A 12234-nucleotide genomic window follows, 5' to 3' on the forward strand; every position below is an offset into this window, starting at 1 on the left:
GTGCATCCACAGATGCATCTCGAGCAGGTCCAAGGAGGTGATCCTCCCCCTCTATGCGGCACTGGTCAGGCCGCAGCTGGAGTACTGCGTCCAGTTCTGGGCGCCGCACTTTAAGAGGGATGTGGACAGCATGGAGAGGGTCCAGAGGAGGGCCACTCGTATGATCAAGGGACAGCAGGGTAGGTCCTATGAGGAAAGGTTGCAGGACCTGAACCTGTTCAGCCTTCAAAAGAGAAGGCTGAGGGGGGATCTTGTGGCCTGTTATAAACTGGTTAGGGGGGGATCAGCAGGCGCTGGGGGAGTCCCTGTTCCCCCGAGTGCCGCAAGAAGTGACCAGGAACAATGGTCACAAGCTGGCGGAGGGAAGGTTTAAGTTGGACATCAGGAGGCGCTACTCATGGTCAGGGCGGCTAGGGTCTGGAACCAGCTTCCAAGTGAGGTGGTGCAGGCTCCCACCCTGGGGGTTTTTAAGAGGAGGGTGGATGACCACCTTACTGGGGTCGTTTGACCCCAGTGCTCTTCCTGCCATGGCAGGGGGTCGGACTAGATGATCTGCTCAGGTCCCTTCCAACCCTAGAAACTATGAAACTATGAAACTATAACTGCCAGAAAAGAATTCCAGGTTGCCAAGTCTGCTGGGAATTCTTCCACTGTAAGTTAGTCCTGCTGAAATGCTTGTAGAATACCCTGGCCTAGTGTGCCCTTTTTCAGGGTAAGTAGCATCAGTGCTCAGAAGTACATTGCCCTGATACTTGCACAGTAGTTATTTTGCAAGTACCCACGACACACATTCTGAAATGTCTCTGTGGAGCCACAGCACTTCCAGCCTTTGCTAGGAGGGAGCTGACAAACCCATTGTCTAGCTCAGTTACCTTATACATTGTTTTCCATTGTAGTTTCCACGTCTTGGGAAATGCTGGCCCATCCATGCAGCAGGATTTCTACACCGTTGAAGGCCTGGCCAGCCAACTCCTCACCTCAGCCTTCATCAACCTCAACAATATTCCTGACTACAGGCTACGTCCCATGCTTCGTATCCTTTCTCTTTGGCCTCTGGACAGCCTGGGGAAGCTGCTGCAGTATGTGACAGAGGGCTCCCCTTTCCAAATTGGTGCCAGCATTATGGCCACCCATCCTTTTCTTGAAGGCTGGGCAGTCAAAGGAGTAGGAGCTAATTACTAAACAAGGCCCACGTCTGAGTCCCTCATGCACAGCTAGGACTGTCCTAATAGAGTGAGCAGGGAAAGCACAGTTTGGAATGACTTTAGCACAGATGGTGATGCAAAGAAGTTGTGCTGGAGAGACTGCAAGAAGGAGGGCCTCTTTGGTGACCTGTATTTGGGAGGGTACTTCATTTAGGATGCTGGCAAAAGAATAAATCTGCTGACTGGCTCCAGTGATCTTGGGGCTTGCTGTCTAGTTTCCAGTCAGTGACCTCTTCTCAAAGCAAGCACAATAGCTGGCACTGATCTTCTTACTTCTGGGCGGGAAGTCTAACCCCCCTCAGATCTTATCACTGGTCCCTCAAGACACTGGTCAGAGCTAATGGTAAGAGGGTCTAGGTAAGTCTGCTCTGGTCCTGCTTTCACCTCAGTCACTGGCATTGTTCCAAGTACAATAATCTGGTGTTATATCACTGTAATCCTGCTCAGCTGAATGGTGATCTAGCTGTTGTCAACAAGTCTGTCAACCAAAGGAACAGAAGGCATGGGCCTCCACCACATACCAGATAGAGCACAGCATGCCAGGACCCATGTGCTCCCTGCTGCACAGCAGTGGTATGAACTGGTATGTGGGTTGCATTGTCTTTAAGATTTGCATGCTATGTATTTCCCTTAAGCAACTTGTACAGGCGTGTTTGTGAAGCCCTTGGTGCTGTCCTGCCCGGCCGAGTACTACGAGACCCTTGTCTGCCCTATCCTTGGACCACTCTTCACATATCTGCATGTGGTAAGAAACTGCATATTGAGTGTGTGTCTCTTTGTGCTGCTGAGGAGTCAGGGCTCCCTTGTCAAAGTGGGGAGGGGTCCATTCAGCTCCAGCTTCAGAGCCATTTTGGTAGGGGACAGAGCCTAGAGGGTTGATCACTGGCTTCTTCAGTGTGTAGAATGCTGGGCTGCTGTGCCCAGTTGCACCCCTGCCCTGGCTTATTAAAACTCAGATCCTTGCTATGGGTTTCTAGGCTCCAATGGGTTTGACCCTATAGTTTTAGCCACTTTCCTGTGTTGCCAGGCCTACACACCCTCCCTCTCCCTCACTCCAAGAATTCTACACCCAGCACAGCCTCCCCAGCTTCCCAGCCACTTTTGAGGGATTGTTGCTGGGCTCCTGGCCTGTGCACAGTCATGCCTGAAAGAAATCATGTTTATAGCTCTCTTGGTCCAACCTTAAGGTTCAGAGGGCCACTGCTAGTAGTACAGTTGCTTTTCTTTTGGCCCTTGTCTGGTGAGTGGTACTTGGGCTTGTCCACAGTGTTTCAGGGATGGCTTCTCAAGAAGTTGGTGACTCCTTCTCCCTTTCTCTCCCTCTCCCCCACCTTGTCTTGGTGTTTTGCAGAGGCTGTCCCAGAAATGGCAGGTCATCAACCAGCGAAGCATGCTTTGGTAAGGAACATGGAGGACTCCAGTGCTAAGACCCACCTGGCCCTTTGCCTTCAGCCAGCTGTGCTTAGAGATGAGACCAACCCAAGAGCAGCATTGACACGCTCCAAATGGAGTCAAGTTCAGCCTTCCCAATTGGGGTGGTGTCACTGGTGATGTCTCCTGCAGAGAGAGGGGACCAAGACAGTGGGGCTGGGCCTTTGGCTTGAGCCTGCAGCACAGGAACCTTGCCATTGGGCTTACTGTTAATGGGAGGGTGTGCAAGTGAGCAGCTCAGGGAGGCAGATGTTGTGTGAATCTTGAGGTGTAGGACCATGGAAGGGAAAATTGCCTTTGGTGCTTCTCCATGAACCTGAGTATCCAAGAGTGCTGAGTAGCACTGTTCTGTCAGCCCCACATTGCTACTTCCCTCAGAGAACAATGGTCTTTATTGCTACTTGATCTTAGGAGAAGCTGTCCCCTCCTTTTGTTTATCCTGGGTATGATCCAGTCTGGCCTGCTAAATCATTTCCTTGTCTTTGCCCAAAGTAGGCACCCTGAGATGCTGCTGCCCTCTCCCCACAGCCTTCCCCTAAACTCTCCTTCTCTTCTGCTAGTGAGGAGGACACAGCAGATGACAACCCTGAGTCTCAGGAGATGCTTGAGGAGCAGCTGGTCAGGCTGCTGACCCGGGAAGTCATGGACCTTATCAGTAAGTGAAACAAAGCTGGGAGTGAGGTTTTGCTTGAGGCATCCCATCCTGGAAAAGAACCACATGGACTTTGGAACTGTATCGGATCTGGGGACCAGTAGCCAGTAGCAAAATATGTCAAAAGAAAGTAACAGCATGGAAAGCAGATGAAAGAGGCTCCCATTAAACCCAAATAATAGAGATTAGTTCCAGATCTCTGCAGCACAGGCTTTTTGTCTCCTTCCCAACTTCTTTTCCTGCAAGTATTAACTGTTATCCCCCGGATGTTTTTGTCCCTGTTGAAGATAGTCCCTCTTTGACTCTTAGTTCCAGATTGGTTTCTCATGACACATGAGATGGGTGCATCCCTTCCCAGCCTGACTATATTGGCACTTGCAAGAGCAGAAGGTAGGGCTTGGGGCATCTTGCTGCCAGGGCTGATGATGTTTCTTACTAGGTGCCAGGAGAGCCCTGTCTCTTACTCTGTTCTGCCACTCAAGCTGAGAGTTTTATATGCACCACAGTGTAATTTTGAGCTCAGAATCTGAGGAAATTAAATAACCTTGAGATCATCTAGTCCTAGGCAAGATCAAAGGATTGCAAGCTTTGAAGGAGCTGTTTTGTCACTCCTTTCCTGATTGGCTTCATCCCTTTCAGCTTCTACATCCCAGGAAGAGTCCAAACACTAAATAATTTTGCTTTAGAGCCTTCTTTGTGGTTCAGTAAATCTGTAGCATCTGCTCCATAACCCCACTGTTCTAGTACGAGGCTGCAGGTTTGGCAGTGGGGGGAGGCACTGCAGTGACAGATGCATGCACTTCTGAGTCGACACAACCTCTGACTCTACCATCATGTGGGTAATGAAGTTTGGGGAATGCTGGGAGAGAATAAAGCTGCCATGGCCCCACAAGAGTGAGCAGGATGATCCTAGTAGGTTCTGCACTAATGTCTTCCCCACTGCTGCTCTTCTGATCTGTGCTTCTCTTTGCAGCTGTTTGCTGTGTTTCAAAGAAGGGTGCTGAGCACAACACTTCTGCCACTGCAGATGGAGATGGTGAGTAACCTGCCCTGCTGCATCCACTCCCCACAAGTAGTGCACACAACTACTTCCTAGCTTGATGCTGATCTTTCACAAGTTTGTGGCTTCTCTTTTGAGGTTTCTGTGCAGAGCTTGGGCAGGGTCCTCAGGTCCTGCCTTGGGTGGTTCTTCTCCAAGGCTCTGAAGGAACTCAGTCTTAGCCCCAGAAGTTGACATTTTCCTGTAGAGGCTTTGCAGAAATTCAAGTACTTGGGATCTGACTTGCAGTACTGAGGAGAAGGCTTCCTCCTCCCAGCCCTTCAAGGATGGAAGCTGCCTTTCCCAACCCCAGCACACTAAGCAAGCCATCTTCAAACAGCTCTCCATGCCTTGTTAGGAATTAACCCTACTCAGATGACCTCTTTTGCTTGGTGAGGATGGGGGTCTGTCAGCAGGGCTTCCATCCTAGCTGGGAGAACAGGAAGAGTTGGGGAAGCCCTTTCTCTCCTTTGTGGAGGTGGGTTAGGTAAGGGGGCTAGACTGAGCCGTACTTGTGTCACCCCTTTCTGAGGAGTGAAGTGTTCATGCAGCTGCCTTGTCTCTGCTTGTAGATGATGAGATGATGTCTACAGATGTGACTCCACCTGCCAGCGCCGAGCTCACTGAGCTGGGAAAGTGTTTGATGAAGCAAGAGGTAAGGCATGGGGAGCTATTGGCTGCTTCCCCTCCATCTCTTTCTCAAACTACCTGCTGTAGGCATCTTTAATTTGTCACAGTCACGGTTTGTCTGAGAATTATTTGTGCTGGCTTCAGAGCAGCAGCAGCAGCTGGTGAGAGTTGGATGGGGCTGTTTTGGTGCCTACTCAAACCCACTTGCCTTTGCTGCAGCAAGTTTGCTTGTTGCAGCTCTCACGAGCTGACCAAGTACATGGTGGATCCTCTCTTGGGCACAGAGTGGAACTGAGTGGATGGCTGAGGGCCTTGGCATGCTTTTTGCCTTCAAATAGAGAATGAAACTGAGCTGTCCAGTCCCATGTGGGGGTTCTCTAAATGCCCATATGGTCCTTCTGCCTCCCTCAGAAACAAAACCTCTAGCTTCCACTGACCTGTCTTTCCCCACCTCCTTTCCAGGATGTCTGCACTGCTCTGCTGATCACTTCCTACACATCCCTCTCCTGGAAAGACACCCTGTCCTGCCAAAGGACCACCACACAGCTTTGCTGGCCATTGCTCAAACAGGTACTTTTTGCACAGAGAGTAGAATGGGAGAGGGGATTGTTGATGGAGAGGCAAACATGGAGGCTCTGTGCTCAGGTGAGAAAGCAGGGTACCCTTCCCTTGCTGTCCACTTTACGTTTGTGCTCAGGCTCCATCTTCAGTCTGAATGATGGCTGGGTGTTTTCTCCCTTGTGACAGGAAGAGCAGGCCTGACTTGTGCTGGTGGTATCTTGGCTCATACAGTAGATTCCACTTCATTGCTTACTGGTTATGTGCATGTTTTTAGTTCTATGTTTTCCTGTAAGACAAAAACATTCACTTCCTATTCAAGGAAATGTCACCCGAGTATCTCTATATTGGTCTTTAGTGTAGTTTCATAGTTAGTAGGGTCGGAAGGGACCTGAGCAGATCATCAAGTCCGACCCCCTGCCATGGCAGGAAAAAGTACTGGGGTCAAACGACCCCAGCGAGGTGTTTGTCTAGCCTCCAATATTTTGGTTTATTGCCCAAAACCTGAAAAAATGGAATTCAAAAACTGGTTCACTGAATAATGAAAAGATTGAGCTGTGTGTGGAAAGAGATTTACATTTGCAACACAATTTATCACAGTGTTTGAAATTTGTGGAATGTTTTTGTACTCTGGCAAATGACAACATAGGGATTTTTGTTGTTTCAAATGAAGCACATTTCACTTGGAGGTATATTGATCATATTAGATCATTCATTCAGTGGCTTATCTGAGAGAGAGAACCAATCTGTTACATGTGGGATTTCCTTATAATTATTTGTGTTCAGGTAGATTGTAAGGATGTAGTGTAACTGTTAGTTGTAAGGGACAACAAAGCATAAAAGGCCATTGAACAGCAATTGCTGTAGTTATCCATTTATTCACCAGCAAATCTTTTAAGAGCTGACAAAAGTAAAACTGGGCATAGGAACTCACAGTGCAGCACCACATGACCAGGAACTAGAGGTGCATTGAAACATAGGTCCAGTATCAGATCAGCACCAGTATAAAGAAAATTGACTATCGGAAATTGACTTTTTGTGTCTGATGTGGCTGATAATGTGGCTGATAAATGCCCCATGCATGTGTGCAGCCACAGCACAGCACATAGGCGGCAAGAACCGCAGCCTGGCAGCGTGGAGAGCTGGTAAATCCATTGTGGTAGAAGGGGAAAGGGCATGGGGGAGGGGTGCAGATTGAGGCAGTGAGGGAAGGAGTGGGGCTGGGGCAGGGGCAGGGGCAGGTGCTGCCCTTGCAGGGCGGGGCACAGGATGGAGCCACAGTTCAATGGTGGGTCACACCACTGCATGCACCCCAGGAAGGCATGGAGGGTCATGTGCCCCCCAGATCTGCGCAGGGTGAAGGCAGGCTGCTGCTGCAGCCAGGGCTGGGCCAGGCTGTGCTCGGGGCAGGGCAGGCAGTGGTGCTGGAAGGAGGGTTGGGGGAACTATGGTGAATTTAGGGGTGGCTGCAGCATCCCCCCGTAGCTCCCCCCTTCCCAGCGTAGCTGCCTTCTGCCCAAACCAGCCCCCACCAGGAAGAGCCTGGTACAGCCCTGGCCCCAGCCAGTAGCAGCAGCCCGCCCTGCACTGCATGCAGACCTGGGGGCACATGCACACCCCTCCCATCCCCTCCACCCCAGGTGTGTGCAGGGCTGGAGCCACCTTCCCCCCTCCACCCATGAGCTGCGGCTCCATGTTGTGCCCCACCCTACCCCAGCCTGGCTGAGCAGTTCCTGCTGCAACCCCACTCCCTCCGTCACCATGGGGGGGGCCTCAGTCTGCCCCCCCCACCATGCTCCTTCCTTTGCCACTCCCCTTCCACCACAACAGGCTTACCAGCCGGACACTGCTTTTCAAGCTGCCAGACTGCATATCAGAAAATGGATCATATGACTCCTTAAAAATCGGCTATCGGTATTGGCCCAAAAAATCTCTATCAGTGCACTCCTGCCAGGAGCAACACTGTCTGCTTCCAACCTGTTTCCCCCCTCTCCCCTCATTTTGCCTATTTCCATAACTTTCTTGGTGGAGGACACTGTAGATACCCGGAATCTCTTCTATTAACTGTCGCAGGTGCTTACTGGGAACCTGATCCCTGATGCAGTGACTTGGTTCTTTACAAGTGTGCTGAAAGGATTACAGACACACGGGCAGCACGATGGTTGCATGGCAGCTCTCGTCCACCTGGCCTTCCAGATCTATGAGGCTTTGGTAAGGAACCTGGGGTGGGGAGAAGGGGAGCCCCCTTGTTCTGATGCTAGGTTTCATAGGGGGCAGTGAATGAGCTGATCCCAAGTCTAAGCGGGGAAAGGGTGGGGGGAGCTAACAAGCCCCATGTTCTGACCCATCAGAAGAAAGAAGGTGCTGAGCAGATTCTTCCCTTCTTCCTGCAGCGCCCACGCTATGCAGAGCTGAAGGCTGTGATGGAGCAGATTCCAGAAATCCAGAGGGAGTCACTAGAGCAGTTTGACTCCAAGCTACTCACCCCAACACTGCAAAAGGTGGCAGATAAGCGCCGGAAGGACCACTTCAAACGCCTAATTGCAGGCTGCATTGGGGTAAATGACCACTCACAGCCAGGCCTTTTACTCCTGAAAAAAATGTCCCTAGCTAGCCTGCTCCTTCTTTCAGCATATGTATGTGCTGCTGCTGGGTCTCTTCAGCACTGGGCTGGATGGGATGGTACCTGAGCACTTAGAGGTGTCTGCAGGATGCTCTTAGACTGAGGGCACTCTAGGTGCAGGAGGCCTTTCAAAGTGGGAGGGGTAGCACCATTAGGCAGAGCCCACGGGTGGTACAGAGCTTTGTGTGGGACAGCAAAGGGTTGAAAGGCATTGAAGCCTACTGGGTTGATGTACGTGGTAACAAATCAGGGTCCTATTGTAGCAATGCACTTCTGTCAGCATCTTACTGTAGATGCCAGGATATTCTTCTGGACCTAGCAAGGGCCTTCTCAGAACCTGGATGGGTTGGGGGAAGTTGGGGACCTGGGCTAGTTTGTGAGAAATGGAATGGGGGAATGAAATACAATGGAAACCTTTGGCTGAGTGGGACTAACCTACAGCTGCCCCTCTGTCTCTTGCAGAAGCCGCTAGGGGAGCAGTTTCGCAAGGAAGTTCACATCCGGAACCTCCCATCTCTCTTCAAAAAGGTGAAGCCATTGTTGGAGACAGACATACTGGAGAATGAGGATGGAGGAGGTCTCACAGCACTGTTTGAGCCCTGAGCTGGGGGCACTTCAGTCACCCCCTCTCGCACTTCATATTTTGTCTCCTCATAACAGTCACCGTAGAGCCCTCTCTGCCCACTCCTCCACAGGTGTTTGTTTGACTAAAACCCCTGCTTGGCCTGTCCCCATCCCCTTCTTAAATGGTGGAGGGCCTAAGCTGGGATTTGATCCAGTTGAATAAGCTTCCCCTGACCTTTTCCCCCAGCAGATTTGCAGCTTTAGATCTAAACTCCTTCACCAGACAAGAGCTGAGCACATAGACTCTGTTATAGTGCCTGGTCACTCTGCAACCTTGGGTCAGCCTAACCCCACATGCAAATCCTTTGGGATTTGGGTTTATTGTGGGCCCCAGCTGGAGATGGCACCCCCTAGCTTCACCTTGGGTGGAGGCTTCACTGGGGTCACGAGACATTCCTGTTATGTCTGCCACTTGATGTGTCTATTCAACCTTCTCTATTCTTCAGAGGGTTTGTATCCTGATAAATTTGTCTTTTTCTTGGACCATTTGAAAGACCCAAGCTGTGACTGCTTCCCTGGGGTGGGAGCTGCACAGGTGGGAGCATGGTAGTGCCCTAAAATTGTCCTTTAACTGTTGATTCACCTTTTTAAGGCACTGCACCTCTCTGGAAGGAGACAGTATTGCTGTACGCATGTTCAGTACATCTCATTCCACTAGGAACCAAATGGAAAGCTGGCTTTGGTTTTGTGCCGGTGTCTATCAGGCATCTCTCAGGAGGATTAGGGCAGGAATGTTTTGAGCAAAGCAGGATATGCAAAATCTGGACCCATCTGCCATAAGCTTGTAACACCTTAATGTGAGGTGTGTCCCTACTGCTGCTGTTGGGATAATGGGCCATGTTGACTCGGGGATGTGCAGCATCTAGGAACATCCTCTCCCTGAAAACCTGACTTCCCTTAGCCAGCACTGAAGGCAATGGAGGTTTAAATTCCCCTCCCATTTCAGCAGAATAAGGGACTGGGACTTGGGGTTTAGGACCCTTCTGTGTATGATGTGGTTGCTGTAGTGGCTATTCTCTGTCAAAGGGTTGAGTGTCATAGTAGGAGGTTGGGGTCAGTCATGCAAAATACCCATGGGGAAGCCTGACCTGAAAGTTGCCTTTGGAGGAAGCAGGAGGCTGTATTAAACCACTGCAGAGCTGGCTGTTCTTACAAAGCAAACAATCCACTCATTCTCTTCCAAGAGAAGGCAGTAGCACAGAAGCTGGGTAGACATCTATCTAAAACTAGACCTGGTGGTTTGCCATATAGGATGCATGAACATGGCTGCAAAGAAACAACTGAAGCTGCTGGGAGGTGTATCAGCTGGACTGGGCAGACGAGCTGACAAGAAGGGGGCTCCAGAGAACAGGCCTTGGGAAAGCAGTCTTTGGTCATCATGTGGCCTAAGTCCTGTTTCATCCTTCTGCCTTTGCTGTTCCACAGTCCACTCCACTCTCTTGGCCTCAATCTTTTACTAAATTCCTGAGCTGAAGAGGCTCCTGGCTCCAGCAGCAGCTGGCTGTATTTATTGTGTTGTGATTTGTAACATTCTGTGACTTCATGCTAGAAACAGATTTTTTTTTAATGGTTTTTAGAGCCTTTTTTGTAGGAACTTTCAACCAGAAGCCATCTCTGAATTGGCCATGTTACACCTCTGAATGTCAGTAAAGATATTTCAGTTCTACATGCAAGGAGTCATGGCTGTCTCTTCTGTCTAGGCTTTATCTGCGTCTCAGCTCCCAGTCAGTACTGAGGACTCCACGTGGTAGCTGAGTGTTTTTCCTCTTGTATTACACTTCAATTTCTTTTATTTCAGTGGCAAAAATGTCAGTGGGTGAAATGATAAGACTCTGATCTAGGCTGTACCAAAGAGAGTACAGCCTGGATCAGAGTCTGTCGGGAGCTGTATTTGTGTGAAGTCTAGCTCAGAAACATGTGAAATGAACTGCTGACGTACCTCAGTGGGGGGAAAGGCACAGCATATGTGAGCTTTGCACACTAGGGGTTGAAGTCAGAATGCAAGGAACAGAAGCTAGAATTCTGGCGCACATTCAGCTGCTTCAATTCTAGTGCAAAAATGAAATGCAAAGCATTGCTTGCAGCACTTATTACTACCCCTTCATATGGAGCTATGGCAGCTAACCTCAGCTGGGGCATGATGGTCTAACCAGTGTTACACAGGAGTTCAGCATAGAGAAAAAGAGGCCCCACCAGAGTTTAAAAGGTGAGAAACAAGGTAGTAAATGGGGAGGGTGCACAATATGCTGTTTGTGTGAATTACCAAGGCAGCACTGGAACTTCCTAAGGTTTTGCCTTTGCAGTTAAAATTATTGTGGCCCTTACTTGTCCACTAAATGGCTAAAGTGGCAAGTGATGTAGATGTTAGATTAAATAATAAGGCTTGCCATGCTTGCTTGTGCCCAAACCTTAGAATATGAGACAGTTTGCAAGTCTTGTGCATTCTTGCAACATTTAGCATTTTTTTGTGTTAATTGCATTCAACAAGTGCAGCTACTTACAGTTAATTCATTTACTACCTGATGGGCAGAGATGAGCTAGTTACAAGTTAGATTTTGAAATATTTTCGAAGCTCATGCTTTAATAGGCCTGCAGCTTTACTTCCAAGTTACCTTGAGGAAAATACCATGTTAAATTTAATAGTCCTGGCCCAGAGTTGGAAAGAGTAAAGGCTTATATTATGGGAAAAGGGTATCTTTTATCCTTTTCCAAAACCATGCATTTTGCTTACTTTGAAGATCCAAGGTACCTCTTGCTTTTTAAGTTTACTTTACAGGCTGTCTGCTTAGTTGATTTCATTGCTGGTCAGACACTTCTACCAAAGCTATGTTGTTATCAGGGGTATTACTGTTTCAAAAGTGTAGTTTAAAATAAAAGATGGGTTGAGTCCTAGCTTTTAAGTGGAAGGGTCCATCCAGTCAAGTAGTAAAATAAGGCACCTTTATCAATAGAGTATCCCATAATGGAAGAAACTTGACCCCAGCCGCACACTACCATGCATTATATATATTTTTTGTATATTAATGTAAGTCTCATTGTGGGGGATTGACTTTGATGCAGTAGTATTGCTGCCAAACAGATGTCAGTAAAGTAGGGCCCAGAATAGTTTAATTGTAGCAAAGAGTCATGAACCTTTGTTAGTGGGATCTACTTTGCGTCTGGGTAATGTTGGGCCACAAATCGCTTCCATGGGTAGGGAGTCTGAGACTTGCATTTTCCCACTCTGGTACAACTTTCTGAATGCATGAGGGACAATCACTTGTGACACTGGAAAGTTTGTGGACACTAGTGCCATTTGGGAGCTACCAACATGAGCATGATCTGGTCTCACCTCACTTTGGTAGTCTGTGTGAAATAGAATAGGTGGGAAGGCACCCAAGATGCAGTCCCCTATAGCAAACAAGCATCTAGCAGTAATCTTGGGTTTGTTCCACTATGGAGCAGAAGTGCAGACACTAGCATTGCTCTTGGT

General features: G+C 49.0%; 1 protein-coding gene across 4 annotated transcripts in view; it reads left to right on the forward strand.

Moving 5' to 3' along the window:
* Nucleotides 1-10435, forward strand: part of XPO5 (exportin 5) — a 49371-nt gene extending 38936 nt beyond the window's left edge. For all 4 annotated transcript variants that reach the window (XM_019526960.1, XM_019526957.1, XM_019526958.1 and 1 more), the window contains 10 exons: nt 897-1033; nt 1853-1950; nt 2557-2603; nt 3197-3291; nt 4262-4324; nt 4900-4982; nt 5420-5527; nt 7589-7726; nt 7909-8073; nt 8601-10435. In XM_019526960.1, coding sequence (XP_019382505.1) covers nt 897-1033; nt 1853-1950; nt 2557-2603; nt 3197-3291; nt 4262-4324; nt 4900-4982; nt 5420-5527; nt 7589-7726; nt 7909-8073; nt 8601-8741 — 1075 coding nt within the window. In that variant the 3' untranslated portion in view covers nt 8742-10435. The remainder of the gene's footprint in view (nt 1-896; nt 1034-1852; nt 1951-2556; nt 2604-3196; nt 3292-4261; nt 4325-4899; nt 4983-5419; nt 5528-7588; nt 7727-7908; nt 8074-8600) is intronic.
* The last annotated feature ends 1799 nt before the right edge of the window (nt 10436-12234 follow it).

Source organism: Gavialis gangeticus, unplaced genomic scaffold (genome assembly GCF_001723915.1).
Source record: "Gavialis gangeticus isolate Ggan-Ray unplaced genomic scaffold, GavGan_comp1, whole genome shotgun sequence".
In the NCBI taxonomy this organism is placed as follows: domain Eukaryota; kingdom Metazoa; phylum Chordata; order Crocodylia; family Gavialidae; genus Gavialis; species Gavialis gangeticus.